The sequence below is a fragment of the Camellia sinensis genome, chromosome 6 (assembly GCF_055761805.1).
Source record: "Camellia sinensis isolate YWXY chromosome 6, ASM5576180v1, whole genome shotgun sequence".
In the NCBI taxonomy this organism is placed as follows: Eukaryota; Viridiplantae; Streptophyta; class Magnoliopsida; order Ericales; family Theaceae; genus Camellia; species Camellia sinensis.
The window spans coordinates 174,526,001-174,545,738 of NC_138966.1; the positions used below are offsets into that span (position 1 = coordinate 174,526,001).

The 19,738-nt window shown below is 42.9% G+C and overlaps 1 protein-coding gene across 1 annotated transcript in view; it reads right to left on the reverse strand.

The window, feature by feature from the left end:
- LOC145793837 (uncharacterized) overlaps positions 1–2,060 on the reverse strand; it is a 56,657-nt gene extending 54,597 nt beyond the window's left edge. Inside the window, exon 1 of the mRNA XM_082876709.1 lies at positions 1,833–2,060. Coding sequence (XP_082732835.1) covers positions 1,833–2,036 — 204 coding nt within the window. The 5' untranslated portion in view covers positions 2,037–2,060. The remainder of the gene's footprint in view (positions 1–1,832) is intronic.
- Between the last annotated feature and the right edge of the window lie 17,678 nt (positions 2,061–19,738).

Sequence of the window (19,738 nt, forward strand, 5' to 3'; positions counted from 1 at the left end):
ATATTATTTTGAAAACAATGGGTGATCCAATTTTCAATGGAATTGGTATGGGAAGTATGGATCATGGAAATTGAACACGGATTGTGGAAAAAAATACATAGAGGGATATCGGATAAATGAGGAAGGAACCTTTTTTGACCATTGAATTATGACCATCCATTTTTGCTAATTAAATAGTAATCAACAAAAAAATATTTGGATAAATTATACTATACTCATTTATGTTTAATCATTTTTTTATTTTAATTTTTTAGATTTTAAGTTTTTTTAATTTAATCTTAAAAATAATTTTTGTTAAAAATTTGATGGAAAATGCTATAATAACCATTACATAATGTAAATATTATCCTAGGAAGTTGCATCACACAACAGGTAAGACTCGAACCCAAACATTACTCCTGGCAAGGGAGCACCTCATCTACTTAAAAGTAAAGAGTCAGTATTGTAACTTCATTGTCCTGACTGTGGCATGAAAAACTCTCTTTCCCTTTCAATAGTTTAGCACACTCCTAAATAGCCTTGCTAAGTTGGAACAATTAGAAATTCCAATTCATAGTCAAATGTGAAGCATGGCATGAATCTCTCGCTATTACAAATCCAGCAAGTTTGAGTTAAAATTAGACTGTCTTTTTGGAGTTGTTTTCAAGAATTTAGTGGTTCCTCTTGCACTAGATATTTTATATCACTGTTGCAAAAAACCACTATTACCATTTTTGAAAACATCATTCCCTTTAGTTTACTATTTCTCTTTAGCTTATACACAGATCTTAATGGTTTGGGTGTTTTAACATCGGCACTCTCTCCCTCACTCTCTCTATACAGTGTTTTGACATCCTCTCATTGGTCTTGGGTGTTCTTCAATTTGAAGAGAGATAGAAAAACAGAGTGAGAGAGTGAGTTAGTTTGGAAACTGTATTTCTCTTTAGCTTATACACTGAGATCTTAATGGTTTGGGTGGGTGTTTTGACATCGGCTCTCTCTCCCTCGCTCTCTCTGTACAGTGTTTTGACATCCTCTTATTGGTGTTGGGTGTTTTTCAATTTAAAGAGAGAAATAGAAAAACAAAGTGAGAGCGTGACTTAGTTTTGAGACTGTATTTCTCTATTAAATATATTTTTATAATTACATTTTAATTTTAAATTTAAATAATGTTTCAATTACAATTATATTATAATCTTAATATTATTTATATTGTGCCTTCAGGCACGGGTATACGCTAATACTTTATATAGTGAGACCACCGCTTGCTTGTGTCACCACACGTGACAGGGGAATGCTGGTGGTGGTGGTCACGGTGTGCCCAATCATTTTACTTTGCCAATTTTACCACCTACTAATAGATTCGTTTCCGATCGTAGTGAGGACCCATACATGCATATCATATCACATTTACAGCAAAGTAAAAAGGTCACAAAGCATCACTACTCATCATCACAAAAGCACCACTCATCATTGAAAAATAAGTGGTTAGTCTGAGGTATCACCTCATTATATTTTTGACTAATTATAAATTAATATTTTTTTTATATTTTTTAATCACTCAATTGAAATTGTGAGTTTCATCTTCATTATCAATCCTAATATATACGTGACACCACCCTGAACTAACCAATAACTTCTCCTCATCATCCGTATTTACTGCTACTTATTTTAGAGTAATACTAGAGATATTAAATTTTTTACTAAATAAATAACTAAATATATCAAATGAGTATGAAATCTATACTTTTGTGAACTTCACACCTATATAAGACATTTAATTACTCATTTAGTAAAAAATTTAAGATTTATAACATTTTCCTTCGTCATAAGTTAGTACACAGTGGACTTACGCGGTTAAAGACCATGAAGCCCAGGTCCAAGTCCACGCCGTCGACGGTGACCGTCCTCGCATGGCCGCCCAAGTATTCCTCCTTCTCGTACACCACCACCTCCACTCCCCCCTTGGCCAGCTTCGTCGCCACCGCCATCCCGCTTATTCCGGGCCCCACCACCGCCACTCTCATCTTCGCCGACATTCCTCCCTTCCTCTCCATTTTTCAAATTCCTCCAAATTCACCTAGGCTTTGCAATTTGAACAAGGATTGACTTTGAGGAAATATAGATCCATAACTGAACAAAGTATTGTAGTACTCTTATTACAAAAGCAGGAGGAGAGAGACATTTGTGGATACTATAGTTGAATTTGAAAATGCAGTGAATAAGCAAATCAAAGAAAGCAATAATATTACACATAGTAGAAGGAATTTCATGAACATGTTTGATTATTCTTGTTAAACAGTCATTTTTGTGTCACTTTCAGGAACTTATGTCCTCATAAATCCAATCCTTTCATATATCTATATATAGATAAGATAAGAATAAGATAGGTACATGGGAATAAGTGATTTGTAGTGAGTTTTATAATTTTGTACTTTTGATCTTATATTTATATTATATATTAACGAAAATAGAGTTTCTAATAAAAAGACTCTTGTGAAGCTCAAAACCCTCATATTATTTTTCTAAAAATCTTATTTTTTAAATAATTAAAAATCTTCTATTGGCTAACTTTTGTTGAATTATTAAAAAAAACATTATTATGCCTTAATTTACACATTTCAAAAGGAAAGTTAATTGATCAATTTAAAGTTAACTAATCAAAGGTACAAAATTATAATTCAAATCACTTATTCCTATCATATATTAAAAATAATCCAATGCATTGGATCCCTAGTAGGGGTGACCCCCACCACCCCTACTGTATTTTGATTGGTGGAAATATTTTTTTATTTATTTATTTTTTCTAAGTCATGCTTGCACAGCCCCCCACGTGGAGGTGGGGGTGCTGGGAGTCACCCCCACTGGGGTCCCCAGCAGTGCCGTAAAAAAAAATACAAAAAGACTTTCTTAACATAGAAATAGGGATGGGGAACTGAGAGCATCCTGTAGACACCCCAATTTTGACCGACCTTAAGACTCAAACGTCATCGATTAAGCGCTCGGTGATTGCGCATGTTGTGCTCGTTCTGAGATTACGGAGTCTCGACTGAGAGCCTTACTCCCGGACCTCGGGACCCTTTTGTGCTTTGACTCGATTTGCGAACCAGGTCTTGTTTTCTCTTCCCGAAGGGAGGGAGAGGTCTCGTAGACCATCTCTCAGTGGCCGTAGGCTACTTTTCATGGTCGTAGACCACTGTTCCCGTTTGGAGACCAGTTTTCGGTTTTCGGAGCCGTCGGCCGTGCGCCTCAGTTTGGGACCGCTTAACTTTCTCCGTTTGCTCCGGTTTTTGGCACACACCTTGTTTCCTCTATCTAGAGGGACGCTGTGGCCCGGGAGACCACCTTTGTGGTCACATGCCACTTTCGGTGCCTAACAACTTCCGTCTTGGTTCATTTTTGGCATGGACCCTATTTTCATTGTTTGGAGGGTGGTACTAGGGTGGGAGACCACCTTTTCTTCTTGGAGACCACTTTTTCCCCCGGCTGGTTTTTCTTATCAGGTAGCTGGTCTCCCTGACTTTTGAGCCACAATTGCTGGTCTCCCATCACACCACTAGCTTGCATTGAATTAGGAGACCACCAATTGAGGCTGCTGACCACCATTCATCAACTTGACCCTTTTGAACTGGTCGGCCGACTAGGCTAGGTGGTCAGTCAACCACTTGAACTGGTCGGCCTACTTCTCCCTTTTCTGTCTCTATGAGTGTGTGCCAGCTGGAGGGCACAGACTGCATCCTCCATTCACATGTATGGAGGATTGGCAACCTTGTTTTGGCTTCTTAAAGAAGCTTGGCCCTTTGCTCTAAGCTTCTAAGAGAAGCTTGACCTTTTTTAGCTTCTTGAAGAAGCCTAACCCTTTGGCTCTAGCTTCCTCAAGAAGCTTAACCTTTTTTGCTATAGCTTTCTCAAGAAGCTTGGACCTTTAGACAAGCTTCTTGAAGAAGCTTGGACTTTTGTTCCTCTATAAGAGAGACCCTCTCCCTCATGTGCAAAGGTTCAGATTTTTTGGCTTAAGGCAAGATACATACATCCCTCTATATCTCTACATTTGAGCTCCAAAAGTCCATAGTTCTTGCACCATTGCACACCACCTCCTATCCTAACACCTCCACCATCACTCTAAGAATCTTGGAGCCCATTCTCAGAGGTTGAAGGCTTGCTGTTTTGGTCCAAAAGCTGTTGGTTCTTTTGGCTACAAAGGTAACACTCTATTTCCCTCTTTTTGGCATTGTTTTGCTCCATATCTTAGCTCTATTTGCAAGCATATTTGGGCTTTGTCATAAACTGAAAAAAGTCTTATTTTGAGGTCCTTTACATGTTTGTTTAAGTTCATTTTTTTGTTGGGGGTCATGTACCCCCTTGCATGCTTCATTTTCCTTTGTTTTGAGCCATGCATTAGGGCCTTTGTGTTGAGCTTTGTTGGCCCTTTTGACCACTAAAATCCAGCGGATTTTCAGTGGTTATTATGTGTATTTGAGTACCAAAATCAGAGAGGGGTGACCCTCTCACCCCTTGTTTTGTTTTCTAGCATATTTGGCCTAACAAAGGAGCCTATACTTGCATGCTTCCTAGCCTCATTTCAGGCCCTTTCCAGTGAGTTTTAGGGCCTACATAACCTCTGTCCAGAGGTGGTTTTGTCGTATTGGGTGTCCCTCTTGCATGTGTAGAATAACCCTCTTCATAGCATATCAAAGGAGCCTATCATTCTTGCATGCATGGACTATATTTCAGTGGGTTTTTGGGCTTCATTTGATAAGGCTTGATTCTGTTTTTGACTGGTTTGGTGACCTCTCATGTGCTTCATATGGTTGTAGTGTAAATCATGGTTCACTAGCTTGTATTGCATGATATTTTGGCCCTCTTTCCTAGCATTTTTTGGCCATGATCCAAACTAATTTTATCCATATTTTGGGCTGCCTTAGCTCTGTTTGAAGTGTTTTGGGTCATGCATGCATTGTTGTATATGGCCATAGTTCAATTTAAGCTCACTAGCTTTGCATATCGGGTCCACTAGCATGCGTTGTTTGGGCCCTTGACATGTTTTGGCATCATCAAGCATGATATTTCAGAGCATATAAGGTTGCCATATTCTTATGTTCATCACTCCTTCAATATGTTTAAGAGTTGTGCTTGCATGTCTTATTTTGAGTCTTAGTATGAGCTTCATTTCTATGCATGTTGAGCCATCATCTTAGGCCATTTTCCCACTGTCTTGGACTTGCCTAGGGTCTGTTTGGGGCTAGTTTTTCCATTTCTGTATTGCTTTGTATACCTCTAATGTAACGCACTTCACTAGTTTCGGTATTCGGGCCATCTAGCATGCATTGTGTGACATATTTGCATGATTCAGGACCATCTTGCATATCATTTCAGAGCTGAAAAATGTGTGTTTGCATGCCATATTTCATCCCTTTCCATGCTTTGGTAGAGTGGCATTTGATGCCTTAGGTTCGAGCCTTTGCATTGTGCATGCTTATGTGTGTCTTATAGCTTTGATTTCATCAGGTTTGGCCACTGATTTGGATGTGGCTGAGGCCCATCCATCTTGGTTTAAGTCCATCTTGCATTGCATATGCCATATTAGTCCATGTTGTTACATGATTGACCATTGCATTGTGTATGCCTTAATCATTTCATTATTAGTCTCCACATGTGCATTGCGTATGCCATAGTTTAGTCCATGTGCATTGAGTATGCCATGTGTAGTTCATAGCATTGTGTATGCCATTTGCACGCTTACATGTCATTCCTTGCATCTTTGTATCATTTAGTTGCATTACATTAGAATTGCATACTAAAAGTTGCATTGAGCATGCCATTCTTGTTTCATCATGTTTGGGATAGGAGTTAGCCCAAACACGGGAAACGATGAGCGTTTCATACTCCAAGCGATGAAACGTGCCTCGATTCCCGGTCGCCGACACTCTTGACTATCCATGATAGAGTTGTTGGCTTTATATGTTTATTTGTGCATTCATTTCACATTAAGTCGTGCAATCCGACTCCTTGGCCATCATGCATTGAGATACGTGATTGGTGGTCCAAGGATCGAGGGTTACACTCCCTAGAGCCTATGCTATGACGGGGAGAGTGGTCGAGCACAGACTTGTTAAAAATACCTTGCCATGTGTAGACGCGCCCTTGGGGCCTCACTACAGTTCGGACTCGATTTGTGTCACGGTCCTGTATCTAATCTCGCAGAGTGCAATGCAAGACCGATGAAATCATCCAAGAGCCCAAATCCGACAAATCGTTTTGAAAATAGATTTTTTGAAAGAAGTGTCAAATATGGACTGCTTTGCCAGATACAGAGTCGCCACCTAAATATTTTATTTTGGGGAAATTTAGGAAACCCTGACTCGTTGCCTTAGGCCACGTGTCCGTCATCACCAAAGTTGCCTCGGCTCGGGAACTTGGGTACGATTGGGAAAGGTCACTTCGTGAGCACCCCTGCTCGCCCGATCAAAGATCGGCTTCTACTAACCATGATAGCTAGTTTTGAAAACATTATGCGTTCTTATTTCGATTATTAGCCTAGATTTACTATGTGATACGCACAGCATACAAGTATAGACTGGATCGCCTGAATTGGAACAAAACATTTCATGTTTGTTTATTTGAAAATGGTTTGATGGTGCTACCCGCAAGTAGGCTAAGACGTGGATTTGCCACCCTCGGGTGGGCTTAGAAAACATGATTTTGCCACTGTCTAGTGGGCTTAAAAACTCATAATTAATGAATTGTTCCAATTCAAATAATCCAACCTTCACCCACAAGCATTCAAGCAGTTATATCACATAAGCACATAGCCTCATGGTAAGCATGCTGTCATGGCAGTCACTCACACGCATGCAAGGATGCTAAAGCATAAATACTTACCGAGTACTCCAAGCCAAAACAGAAGCTATGTTAGAAATCTATGCATGATACTAGCTATACAGAAATGCCTAATGCAACACATGCAAAAATGCAACTACAATAGGCTCGGCTATTCTAAACATGGCATATGAAATGCAGCGGATAACATGTATTCAACTCGGTATTGAAATACAATGCAATTAGTATGATGCGCTGAGCCCAGTGCATGCAAGACAGATGAATGATGCAAACATGCTATCATAAGTATGCTAATTGAAACATGCCCTAATCTAACCATCATAAGCTGGTAAATAAAAGGGAGAAAGACGTGGGGTTGGAAGACATGCATCACACGCACGCACACTTATTACAACATTGCCCTCGCTTGGAGGGTCCGAATAAATAATACACAGTCCGAATAAATAGTACAGTCCGAATAAATACAAAATCCTAATTAATTAACAAATTAATCTAGGAAAGCAGGTAAATTAGCACGCAAATCCATGGACCACCTCAGCTCTGTTCCGAATGATGAATGATGCATGCTTGAGTTGCCTTGCGCGGAAATCCGTTGCGATGTCCCGGTTTGCCTCTGTTTGCAATTGTTCTTGGAATATTGTGCAAAGCTCCAGAAAGCTGCTGATTTTTGATTTACTGCAACAGAGAGCAACAAAGGGGCATGGCAAAGTATTTTCACATGTGTATGCATGACTACTCTTCAGGGAGTGTAGTCCCCGATCCTCGTGCCACCAATCACGCATCTCGATGCATGATGGCCGAGGAGTCGAATTGCACGACTCAATGTGAAATGAATGCACATAAAAACACAACGAGACCTAAACTCCATCATGGGTAATCCGGAGTGTCGGCGACCAGGAATTGAGACACGTTCTGTTACTCGGAGTACGAAACGTCCCTCGTTTCTCGTTCTTGGGTTAACTCCTATCCCAAACATAATGCAAATCAGGCGGCATGCACAATGCGACTAACATACAACCTAGCATACGCAATGCTATGAAATGGCATACACAATGCTCGATGTAACATGGCATACACAATGCTCTAACATGCAACCTAGCATACGCAAAGCTATGAATTGAAATAGCATACACAATGCACAATGGACTTACAACAACATGAGTGGACTTCAGCCACACTCACATCAGTGGCCATTAGATGAAAATGAGACAACCAAAATGCGTGCACACATGCACGAATACCAAGGACCGAACCTAAGGCATCAAATGCCACTCTACCAAAGCATGACGGGGGATGAAGGATGGCATACAAACACATATGATACAGCTCTGAAACATGATAAACAATGGTCCTGAATCATGCAAACATGGCACACTATGCAAGCTAGGGGGGCCCCGGGTACCGAAACTAGTGAAGTGCGTTACACTAGGGGTACCCAAGGCAATCCACCAAAGGCAAAACCAACCCCAAACAGACCCTAGGAAGGTCTGAAACAGTGGGAAATTGGCCTAAAATGATGGCTCAACATGCATAAAAATGAAACTCATTCATTGGTCGGTAAACAAGGCATTTACGCTCAACTCTCAAGCACACTTAAAGAGATGAAAACATGGCAATATGGCATTCAAACCAGCTCTGAAATGTGATGAAAAATGACCTTAAAACATGAACACACCTCAGCACATGCATGCAATGGACCTCAAAACTCAAAGTTAAGCATGGGTGTTGAACTACAAGCATGCAAAACAAACATCATTCGACCATGAGGCCTAAAAACAGAGCTAGGGTAGTCCAAAATAAGCACATTATCAGTTCAAGGTATGGCCAAAAAGTGCTAACATCAAGGGATAATGCATGCAAAAAAAAAGCTAGTGAACCATTAGTTGTTCTATAACTATATGAAGCATATGAAGGCTCACCCAACCAACCAAAAATAGAAGCATTTCATGCTAAAATATGGCCAAATACCTACTGAAACTCAGTTTATGCATGCAAAAATGAGGGGCTCCTTTGGAAGGCCATGCAAGGGGGTATTCTACACCTATATGATAGACAAACAAAAGGAAAAAACCACCTCTGGAAATGAGTTATAACAGCCCTAAAACCCACCAAATAGGCCCTGAAATCAGTCTCGGAAACATGCAAAGAAAGGTCCCTTTGAAAGGCCTTGAATGGGGTTGCTCTACACATGCATCATAGACATAAATTATGGCAAAATGGGCTCTTGACAGAGCATAGGTAGACCTTAAAACCCACAAAATGAGGCCTAAAACATGACTTCAATGCATGCAAAATAGAGTCCCTTTGGAAGTCCAACAATGCTAGTAAAGAGAATGAGGGGTGAGAGGGTCACCCCTCTATGATTTTGGAGCTCAAAGACACATCAAGGCCAGTGAAAATCCACTGGATTTCAGTGGCTAAGAGTCCAAAACAAGGCCAATGCAAATGCTCACATGCATGGCTCAAAGCATGGGGAAATGAAGCATGCAAGGAAGAAAATGACTCCAAAAAGAAAGGTGACCTCAATCAAACTTAAATAGGAGGTCAAAACAAAACTTTCTTCAGTTTAGGTTGGGGTCCAAAAATGCTCACAAATAAGGCTCATATATCATGCAAAATAAGCCCTAAAAGAGAGATAAAGCATACAAGGGGGTAGGAGATCTCAAACAGAAAAGTACTCTTAAACAAACATGAAGAGGAGCTCAAAATAAGACTATTTTTAGTTTACACCAAGGCTCGAAAATGCTTGCAAATGGAACTAAGGTATAGAGAAAAATAATGCAAAAATGAGGGAAATGAGGACTTACCCTTGTAGCACAGCAATGCAGCCAACCCTGGACCAAGAGAGTGACCTTTGAACCTCTGAAAATGGGTTCCAAGGTGCTGGAATGGATGGTGGAGGTATTAGGCTTAGAGGTGTAGTGTAAATGGCCAAGAAAAAGGGTGTTTTGAGCTTGGAATGGAGAGTTATGGACGAGAGTATGCAATGCTCTAGCCAAATCTTTTCTCACCTTGCAAAATGGAGTTGAGAACTTGTCTTATTGAAGACAAAGGGCCATGACTTGTTTAGGAAGCCTCAAGTAAAGGGTGCAAGTTTCTAAAGGAAGCTAACCAAAAGGGTCAAGCTTCTAGCTTGACCAACAAGAAACTTGGCCAAAGGGTCAAACTTCTCTTCCAAACGAAGAAAAGGGACCAAAGCTTACTTAAGAAGAGAAATAAAGAGCTCAAATCTCGGACAGTGGGTCAAATGGAACACAGCTGGCATAGCTGGAACATACTCAGAGAGACAAAACAGAGGGTAGCTGCCGACCAGTTCAAGTGGTCGGCCGACCACTTACCCTGGTCGGCCGACCAGGGTTCAAAATCTTCAAGGCCTAAATCTGGTCATAGATGAATCCCTTGAAGTTAGCTTTCCAATGCCGCAAGCCTTGTATTAAAATTCCTCCTGTGCAAAAAGTTATGCCAGTTTTGGTGAAGCCGCGCAGATTTGGTCCAACCGGACTTCAACCAACCATATCTCCCCCACCTGGATTTTTCCTTAGGAGATTCTTGAGTGAAAAATGAATCCCTGAAGTAAGCTTTCCAACGGTGGTGGCCTCATATCTTAATTCCTCCTTTGCAAAGAGTTATGCCCGTTTCGGTGAAGTCGCGCAGATGTTTTCTCTCCTTCCCGGATTCATGCTGAACCACTTTTGACCAAAAAAGCTGGTCGGCCATCTGATTTTCTGGTTTTTCATGTGGCCACATTGAAGCCCCAAAAGTTATCTTTCCAATGGCACCAACCTCGCATCAAAATTTCTCCTGTGTAAAGCGTTATGCCCGTTTTGGTGGAGTCGCGCAGTTTCGGTCCTGTCCGGATTCATGCCGAACCTCTCACAAACTAGTTTTCGTCTCTCTTCTCCTCTTTTCTTCAACTCCAAACCCCTAGACAAGGTGTTTTGAAAGATTTTTCAAAGATTTCATCTCTCTTTCATTCATTTCCACTTTGTCCTTGCTCGGTTTACCGAAAAGCGCAACATTTGACAAAATACGAGCCTCGAAACATCATAAAAACTTTATTTCAAAAATGTTTTGAAAGAGAGGGTTTTAAGGTCTAAAATCTTTTGATCAAGATTGTTTTGGTCCAAAAAAGGATATGAAGTTGAGATTTAACTCTCTCCTTACCGAAGAAACTTAACCTTTTCCCTGCACACCTTTCTCCACCATGTAAACCATCAGTCGCATCCAAGTCTTAAGGGCGGCCAAAAATGGGGTGTCTACAGTTGCCCCTCTTTGACAGAACTCGGAAGTCAAGAAGTGACGGGAGTGAATGTCAAAGCCCAGAGACGACCGATTTTTGATAAGGCCGAGGACTTGGACAAACAAACAAAGTACAAACAAATAAATGGTTGCGCCCGTAGGCTGCCTATGTATCCTTCTGCAAGGAATCAAACCAGCGTAGTTCAGGGGCAGGATGCAAAATGATATGCAGAAAGATTTTGATAATTGGACTTATACGCTACGCGAAGCCGGTTTAAAAATTGGACTTATACGTTACGCGAAGCCGGTTTGGTAATTGGACTTATACGCTACGCGAAGCCAGATTTGAAAATTGGACTTATACGCTACACGAAGCCGGTTTTGAAAATTAGACTTATACGCTACGCGGAGCCGGTTTGAAAATTCAGGATTTATGCAATGCACTGTAATAACTAAAATGCAATGTGATAGCTAGGAAAAGGGAGGTACCTTACAGGGGCAATTGGCAATGACTTACCTCGGCAATATCCTACCTCAAGCTGATGTGGGAATCTTCATCTTCTTCTTAGTTGAACCACAGTAATACTTTTCTCCCTGGCTATGGTTGCAGCTTTTCCTATTCTCCAACAGGGTGACATACTAGGTTGGCTCAGTATCCAGAATTGAGGCGCATACACATGCTATCTCAACCTATGGGGTTGCCATACAGATTTCAAGCCGAGGATACACCCCTGGGTATTTAAACCAGACTTTAGTCTCGGAAATCCCGAACCTTTGCGTTCTAGGCATGAGCCATTCGAACTCTAGTTTCCACCGTCTCAGTTGGTCTCCTAGGAACTCACCACTAACATAGGCAGGTGGCTATACCAGACCATTGGAAGTCGTTCGGGCACGACAAACACCAAAGGAATTGCACCTTTAGAGGATTTAAGGTCTCCTAGACCAAACGATAAAACAGATATGATGCAATGGATGTAACAGATGTGATGCAATAGATAATAGATGCGATGCAACAGAGAGTACAATAGATGCAAAGGATGACATACTCCAACCACGCTGGACTCGTGAGTGGAGGCAGAACAAAGAAAATCAATCAGCAGCGCGTTCCACGTAACTTAAGATAAATTCCAAACACGCTGAAAATTGTGTGAGGAAGGAAAGGCTCCAATCACGCTGAAATCGTGAGAAGAGGTAAACAAATTCCAAACAAGCTGAAATCATGTGAGGTAAGAAAACACTCTAACCACGCTGAAATCGTGAGAAGAGGTGCAAAAACAACCGCTTGGGCTCGCGCTTCACGCGTCCCACGATAAATTCCAAATACGCTGGAATCGCGTAAGGAACGGGACACTCAAACCACGCTGAAATCGTGAGAGAAGGTCCAACAATCCACCCAGCGCGTCTACAACGCAACCTAGGATAAATTCCAAACACGCTGAAATCGCGTAAGGAACGGGACACTCAAACCACGCTGAAATCGTGAGAGGAGGCTTGAAAACAACCGCCCAGGTGCGTACACAACGCAACCTGAGATAAATTCCAAACACGCTGAAATCGCGTAAGGAACGGGACACTCAAACCACGCTGAAATCGTGAGATGAGGTCTAACAACCCGCCCAGCGCGTCTACAACGCAACCTGGAATAAATTCCAAACACGCTGAAATCGCGTAAGGAACGGGACACTCAAACTACGCTGAAATCGTGAGAGGAGGCCTGAAAATAACCGCCCAGGTACGTACACAACACAACCTGAGATCAATTCCAAACACGTTGAAATCACGTAAGGAACGGGACACTCAAACCACGCTGAAATCGTGAGAGGAGGTCCAACAACCCGCCAAGCGCATCTACAACGCAACCTGGGATAAATTCCAAACACGCTGAAATCGCGTAAGGAACGAGACACTCAAACCACGCTGAAATCGTGAGAGAAGGCCTAAAAACAACCGCCCAGGTGCGTACACAACGCAACTTGAGATAAATTCCAAAGACGCTGAAATCGCATAAGGAACGGGACACTCAAACTACGCTGAAATCGTGAGAGGAGGTCCAACAACCCACCCAGCGCGTCTACAACGCAACCTGGGATAAATTCCAAACATGCTGAAATCGCGTAAGGAACGGGACACTCAAACCACGCTGAAATCGTGAGAGGAGGCCTGAAAACAACTGCCCAGGTGCATACACAACGCAACCTGAGATAAATTCCAAACACGCTAAAATCGCGTAAGGAACGGGACACTCAAACCACGCTGAAATCTTGAGAGGAGGTCCAACAATCCGCCCAGCGCGTCTACAACGCAACCTGGGATAAATTCCAAACACGCTGAAATCGCGTAAGGAACGGGACACTCAAACCACACTAAAATCGTGAGAGGAGGCCTGAAAACAACTGCCCAGGTGCGTACACAATGCAACCTGAGATAAATTCCAAACACGCTGAAATCGCGTAAGGAGGTCTAACAACCCGCCCAACGCGTCTACAACGCAACCTGGGATAAATTCCAAACACGCTGAAATCACGTAAGGAACGGGACACTCAAACCACACTGAAATCGTGAGAGGAGGCCCAAAAACAGCGGCTCAAGTGTGCGCACAACGCAACCTGAGAAAGTCTGGGGGACAACCACCCCAAACGCTGCTCAGCGTAAAAGGAAAAATGGTAGAAGATAACACAGGATGCAAATAAATGTGAGTAAGGTGTGCATGAAAATACAACGAGTGTGCGTGACAACGCAAGTAAAGGCGTGCATGACAGTACCAGTGGAAGAATGCAGAACAATACGGGTGGAAGGGTGCATAACTTTAAAGCAGGCTTGATCTTGCGCTTGAGGTAGAGGCACACTCATACTTCAGAGCATTGACAAGGCTTGAAAAGGTACATCCGGAATACAATCACGGAGTTTTCTGAAGTTGAAGCACACTCAGATGCTTCGATTTTTCCTTTTTTTCTTTTGTTTTGCAGTCTGGAACCCACATAGCTTCAGATAGGTCCTTGTTTTACTGTTCACACTTATCGGGGGTGGACCCTGTAGTTTTATGAAAGAATAAATACTGTTTTGCACAAATGTGGAGAATGACACAGCACTCTGAGCACAAGATGATTTTTTTTTTTTTGAAATTGAGAAATGAGTTCTCGACCGGGTATTGAGCCTACAACTGAATACAGCGAAAAAGACTCAATAACGGAAAATAAAAAGGTAAACAACCTAAACACATCGAGACACACTCGGAACGACTCAAAGCAAGAATCAAGACAAACAAAACAAAAGACATGACACACAGACGTGTTACAAAGACGAGAGACCTCTCAGTACAAGAGGAGCCAGTTTCTCCGGGTATTATTTCCCACCCTTTCTCACTTGTGGTTCTCACATCACTCAGCCCTCAGGCTCTGTTTTTCTAAAAAAACCCTTTTCTCACTTTTTCTCTCAACGCACATCTCTCTATTCTTTAATCTCTTATTTTTTATCCCTCCCTTGGGTGGTTGATGGATGAACAAGAAATTGCGGGCTCTTGCCCCTAGCATGCTGCTAGATCCTTTTTCTTCTATGCGCAGCTAGTGAGTGCCTCCCACAGAGGGGTTGTACTATAACTGGGTGTGTAGCGAATCTGCAGCTGACATCGGCTGACGATGCTCTGCCGGGGAGTTTGGACGCAATCAGATATGTCCAGATGAGGAAGTGGAACATTTTGATCCATTCCAGTTTAGTGCTTCACACTTGGCTTGATACCTCATTGCTCAGAGGATGTGAGAGCTTTTCGGCCCTTTTGTTGTCGCCTTCAATTGTGCCTTTTCTGGCAGGTAGAGTGCCCTTCTTGGCAAGTATGGTGCCCTTTCTGGCAAGTATGTTGACAATGGGAAAAAGACAGAACACCTGACTCAACTGTGCCCCTAGTTCATCATTTCGGCCATTTTTTGTTTTTGGCTTTCTACTAAAACAATTTTGATCAAAATGAGAGTTAGATTAATGCTTGTTCAATTTTCTGATTTAAAATCATGCAAGTCAGGCTATGAGCACTGAAAATTTTCCTTTTTGGGTCCAAGAAATGGTCCAGTTTTGAAAAATGGAATACTTTTCGAGAAGATTAGTCAACCTCAGTAAAAATTCTCAAAAACTATTTCGTAAATGGCCACTGCTGAACGAGCACGGAACCTACTCTTGAGATGCACAACCTCAGATCCGAAGGAAAATTGTCCCTTTCCTAAAGGACACTACATGGCAACAGAAAGTTTCCCCTTGTTTGAATGGCACCACAGCGCATTGTAGTCAGTCCTTAGAGTAACGAACACAACCAAATCCTTAGATACAGAGAAGACAAAGATGACCAGAACCATCGCATGGACACAGTCGAATTTGAAGTGTTTTATGGCTGGACTTCAGAACGAAGTTGCCTACGTATCCCAAAGATGGGAATCAAGCCTTACGTAGTTCGGGGTTAAGGTACACTCGGGTATTAACCTCTCCTTTTGCGCTCTAACTTTTGCCAAGGCCGCCCTTCCGGGTTTTCAACCTTGCGAGCTTTGTTCTTCTTTTTTTTTTTTGAATTCTTTTCATTTCTTTTTTCCATTTTTTTCTTCTTTTCTTTTTTTTTTCTTTTCATTTTTTACATTTTCTTCATTTTTTTTTTTTTTGCATTTTTCTCTTTTGTTCTTTTCTTTTCTCTTTTTTTCTCGCTCTAACTTTTGCCTGGGTCGCCCTTTCGGGTTTTTGGCCCAGCGAGCCTCTCAAGGGTAAAAGTGTAGCTTGGTTCATGTCAAATGGTTTTGAGATCTCGAAGCCATCTGAATCCAGGACAATGGCTGTTGTTCGCTGATGATGTAGGAGTCCATCCAATGGGGGGCTGAATTTGCCCCTAGTGTTATGGATAGGAACTTGGTTGTCCTTCACCAATACTTGCTCCTTTTCTCCCTTCTGGGATTTGGCATTCTCGCTGATCTTCATCTTTGACTCTTCGAGCACATTTGAAATTCTTTTGCCCCTAGTTCGAGGGGTGCTCCTGATCTAGCTTCTCAAGCTTCTTGATCTGATTTTGCCGCCGCTAATTCACGGGCTGCTTTTGATCCGGCCACACAGGTCTTACATTGTAGTTGACCGTTGAACATTTTGAATCCAAGTTCAAGTTTTGAAATCAAGAGGGGTGAAGTCTCGAGGCTAAGAGCGATCCTAGGCTGCACAATCTCAAGAGCGATTCCACACAGGTCTTCGCAGGACTGCGCAAAACATTTTTTTGAAATCTTTTAAGAAAGCGACCAGTCGCTCGCGCTGAAAACAGTGTAGAACCAATATGGATCAAGCCAGGATCCTTCCCAGTACTCACACTAACAAGCATGATTTCGTTCATTAAGGGCTTAGCATGCCTCTCTTTCTCTTAATTGATCAAATTTTTACAAAACCCGAGGAATTCCTTCCTCTTCGTTTTCATCGCAGTGTTCAAAAAAGTTTTGAAAAACTTAGGTCAATGCAATAATTTCAAGGCACAAGAAAGCAGGTGGAATGCACTGCCATTTCATTCAAATCCCGACACAACTAGCACACGGTAGAAGCAAACACAAGAGTGCGAAAATTACTGCTGTTTCATTTCAGATCTGTTGGCATTACTGGCTCCAAGGCAGAAACAGACTCAAAAGAAAACGAAAAGACAAACACAAAACAAGCAAGTGATATCCGAGGTAACACCCCCGAAATCACCCGACTCTAACAAAATAGGACTGACTTGGTACAACAAGACAGACCCAACTAACTCAGTAAGAAAAGACTGACTCTGAACAAAACAACAAGACTGACCCAATACCCAAGTCAGAAAGTACAGATTAACAACATTCGCAAATGTGCTCAAAACAGTGCATGCCATCCACCATATCTGAAGTAAACTGAGCGCCGCCCGCAGGTGGTTCATCCCCCGATCACATCACATTATCCCCCAAGTTCACTAATCCAGTGCCAATAGACTTTGCAGAGCTCGGCGCGGTAATGACCCCGCTGTCAATCAAATCTTGCACTTCGTGGTGAAGACGAAAGCAATTGTCAGTGCCATGACCGGTTTGTTGATGAAAGGTGCAGTACTTGGCCGGATCATGGGAGGGAGGAAGTTTATCTGGCAGTGGCCGCGGCTCCAGGGGTTTCAGATCCCTCTTTCTAATCAGGACCCTCAAGGCCGCTGATAGAGACATGTACAATGGGGTGAACATCCTTTGGCCCCGAGGTGGGTATTTGGCAGGTTGTGAGCTGGTTGTGTTGGATGTACCAGCGAAAGGGTCGGCAGGTGCTGACTTTTGATGATCTCTTCCGAGTGTAGGATTGGAGCTGAAAAGGGTATTTTTGGTACGACATCCCTTGTCTCGGCTTGCCCCTTGATTCATACTACCCCCAACTTGAGTGGCGAAAGTGTCATCCACAGTCTTTGCAACAACTACGAGCACTTGTTGTTTGTTCAGCCCTTCGGCTTTCAAGGCCTCAACAGCCCGCAAAAGGTGTTCATGGGGACTAATGCTTGCCCCTGCCTTATTCTTATCACTGGCCTCCACTTTGCTAAGAGATTGGCCTTCTTCCAACGCAGCCCGTCCCAAGGTTGTGGAGCGTTTTGACATGAACTCCCTGGTAGGCGATGTGGTTGATGATGGAGCCAAAACTTCAAAGGTTAAATCTGCCATTGTTCTCTGAAGATCTTCAATCATGCTCCCCAGCTCAGAAGTAGCGGGTTCACGGGTTTGAGATGATTAGGGTTCAAGTGCATCCATCGTGCTTAAGCCCATGCTTTCCGGGACAAACATCTCGGGCTTGAGTATATGGGTCGGGTTGCATATACTGGGGTTGTAGGTGGGTGGCAGTGTATGGCTGAGGTTGAGATGTGGACGAGGTACTTGGTCCTTAGGGTTTTGAGGTGGAACTATTGTCCGGTTGTCAATGAGATTCTGGATCTCATGATGAAGGCGGTAGCAACCATCGGTGCCATGGCCACGCTGCTGATGATATACACAGTATTTGCTGGGGTTATGTTTGGCAGGGAGTGGGTTTGGCAAAGGTTGAGGATTAAGGGGTTTGAGATGCCCTCTTTCCATCAGGAATTTTAATGCGCTGGTTAGGCTAATATGGAGGGGGGGTGAAAAATCTACCCTGAGCTCGGGTTGGGCTGGCTATTTGTAGGCTGGCCTTGGCAAAAGGGTCGGCTATGGCGACTGTGTTGACTTTAGCGGGTTTGGAAACAGTGCTACCGTCAGCATTGGTACTCCCGACTGGGAGCCTTACGGCAACCTCGGTGGACCCATCCTTAATGTCGTGAACGGAGTTAAGGCCCTGTGCCCTTTTGAATTGCTTCTCAAGGTTCGCAATTTTCACTGTAGTCGGATTGAATTCATTGACATCAGAGGGATGAAGCCTCTCAATAGGCTGCACCAGGGGTGTGGAAACTTGAGCTTGAGTCAACCTTTCTCGGGGATCTGGACCCTACAAATCTTCAGCTGGCAGAAGTGGGTCAAAGTTCGGCTGGGGTCCCGAAGCTGGATGCGAGGCAGATGCCCCAAATGGGCGTTGCGTTTTAGCACTGGTCTCATCCTGCATTGCAATTCCCTAATTTAACGCTGCTATCATAGCCACAAATTCTTCCGAACCATGTGCCATCACGGGTCTGCTGATGATGTGACTGGTGACTGTCGGATCAGATGAACAAACAAACCCTGTCTAGCCCTCCTTTGCCTTACCACTGGAGAAGGAAAACTGGTTGCCCTTGAACTGAATTTCTGATCTAGCAAAGTCTATCAGCACTAGTCCAATGTACCCGGGAGATATCGGAGCCTTCTGAAGCTATGGTTCTAGGACTACCTAGCAAAAGAGAAAATAGAGAGCATCTCATCCTGATTTCACTAGAACAGATACGAGCACAACTGAATGACTGCACTCTTTGATGAATTCTACCCCAAAATTCTGTCTGTGAACTGATACCCTCAGGTAAAACTGATTCCCAAAATACTGAATTGGTGCTCGCAGGCCTGATGCCCAAACTTGCAAACTAATACATGCATTCCTGTAGAGACGCACTCTAACAGCACATAGCAAACAAGTGAGAGCCAAAACACCCCTATGTTGGGGTAAGGTTTCCCTGTCCTATTTTGTCAGGAGCTAGGGTTTCACTACACACGCAGCGGTTTCAAACAATCTATAATCGGGTAAGCAACATGTCCTAGCTTAAAATGGTCACTATGGGTTCTGAATATGCACTAGGTCAAATGGTCAAAAAGGGTACCCCGGTAAAAATCGGGGTTTATGTTCCCGTCGTGGCGGAGCCCGCAACCGGTCAGCCTTATGGCACGCTTCTCGAAGCGAGCCTCCGACAAACTGTTCAGGAATAGTATACGGCAAACACGGTGTCCTAGGCGCACCAATGCAAATGCAATGCAAAGAAACACATAAGTGTAATTAAAATAAGATATAATGAGTTCAAGTCAAGTTCTCTAAATCCCCAACAGAGTCACCAGAAACTATAGACGCGCCATCGGGGCCTCACTACAGTTCGGACTCGATTTGTGTCACGGTCCTGTATCTAATCTCACAGAGTGCAATGCAAGACCGATGAAATCATCAAAGAGTCCAAATCCGGCAAATCGTTTTTTAAAACAGATTTTTTGAAAGAAGTGCCAAACATGGACTGCTTTGCCAGATACAGAGTCGCCACCTAAAT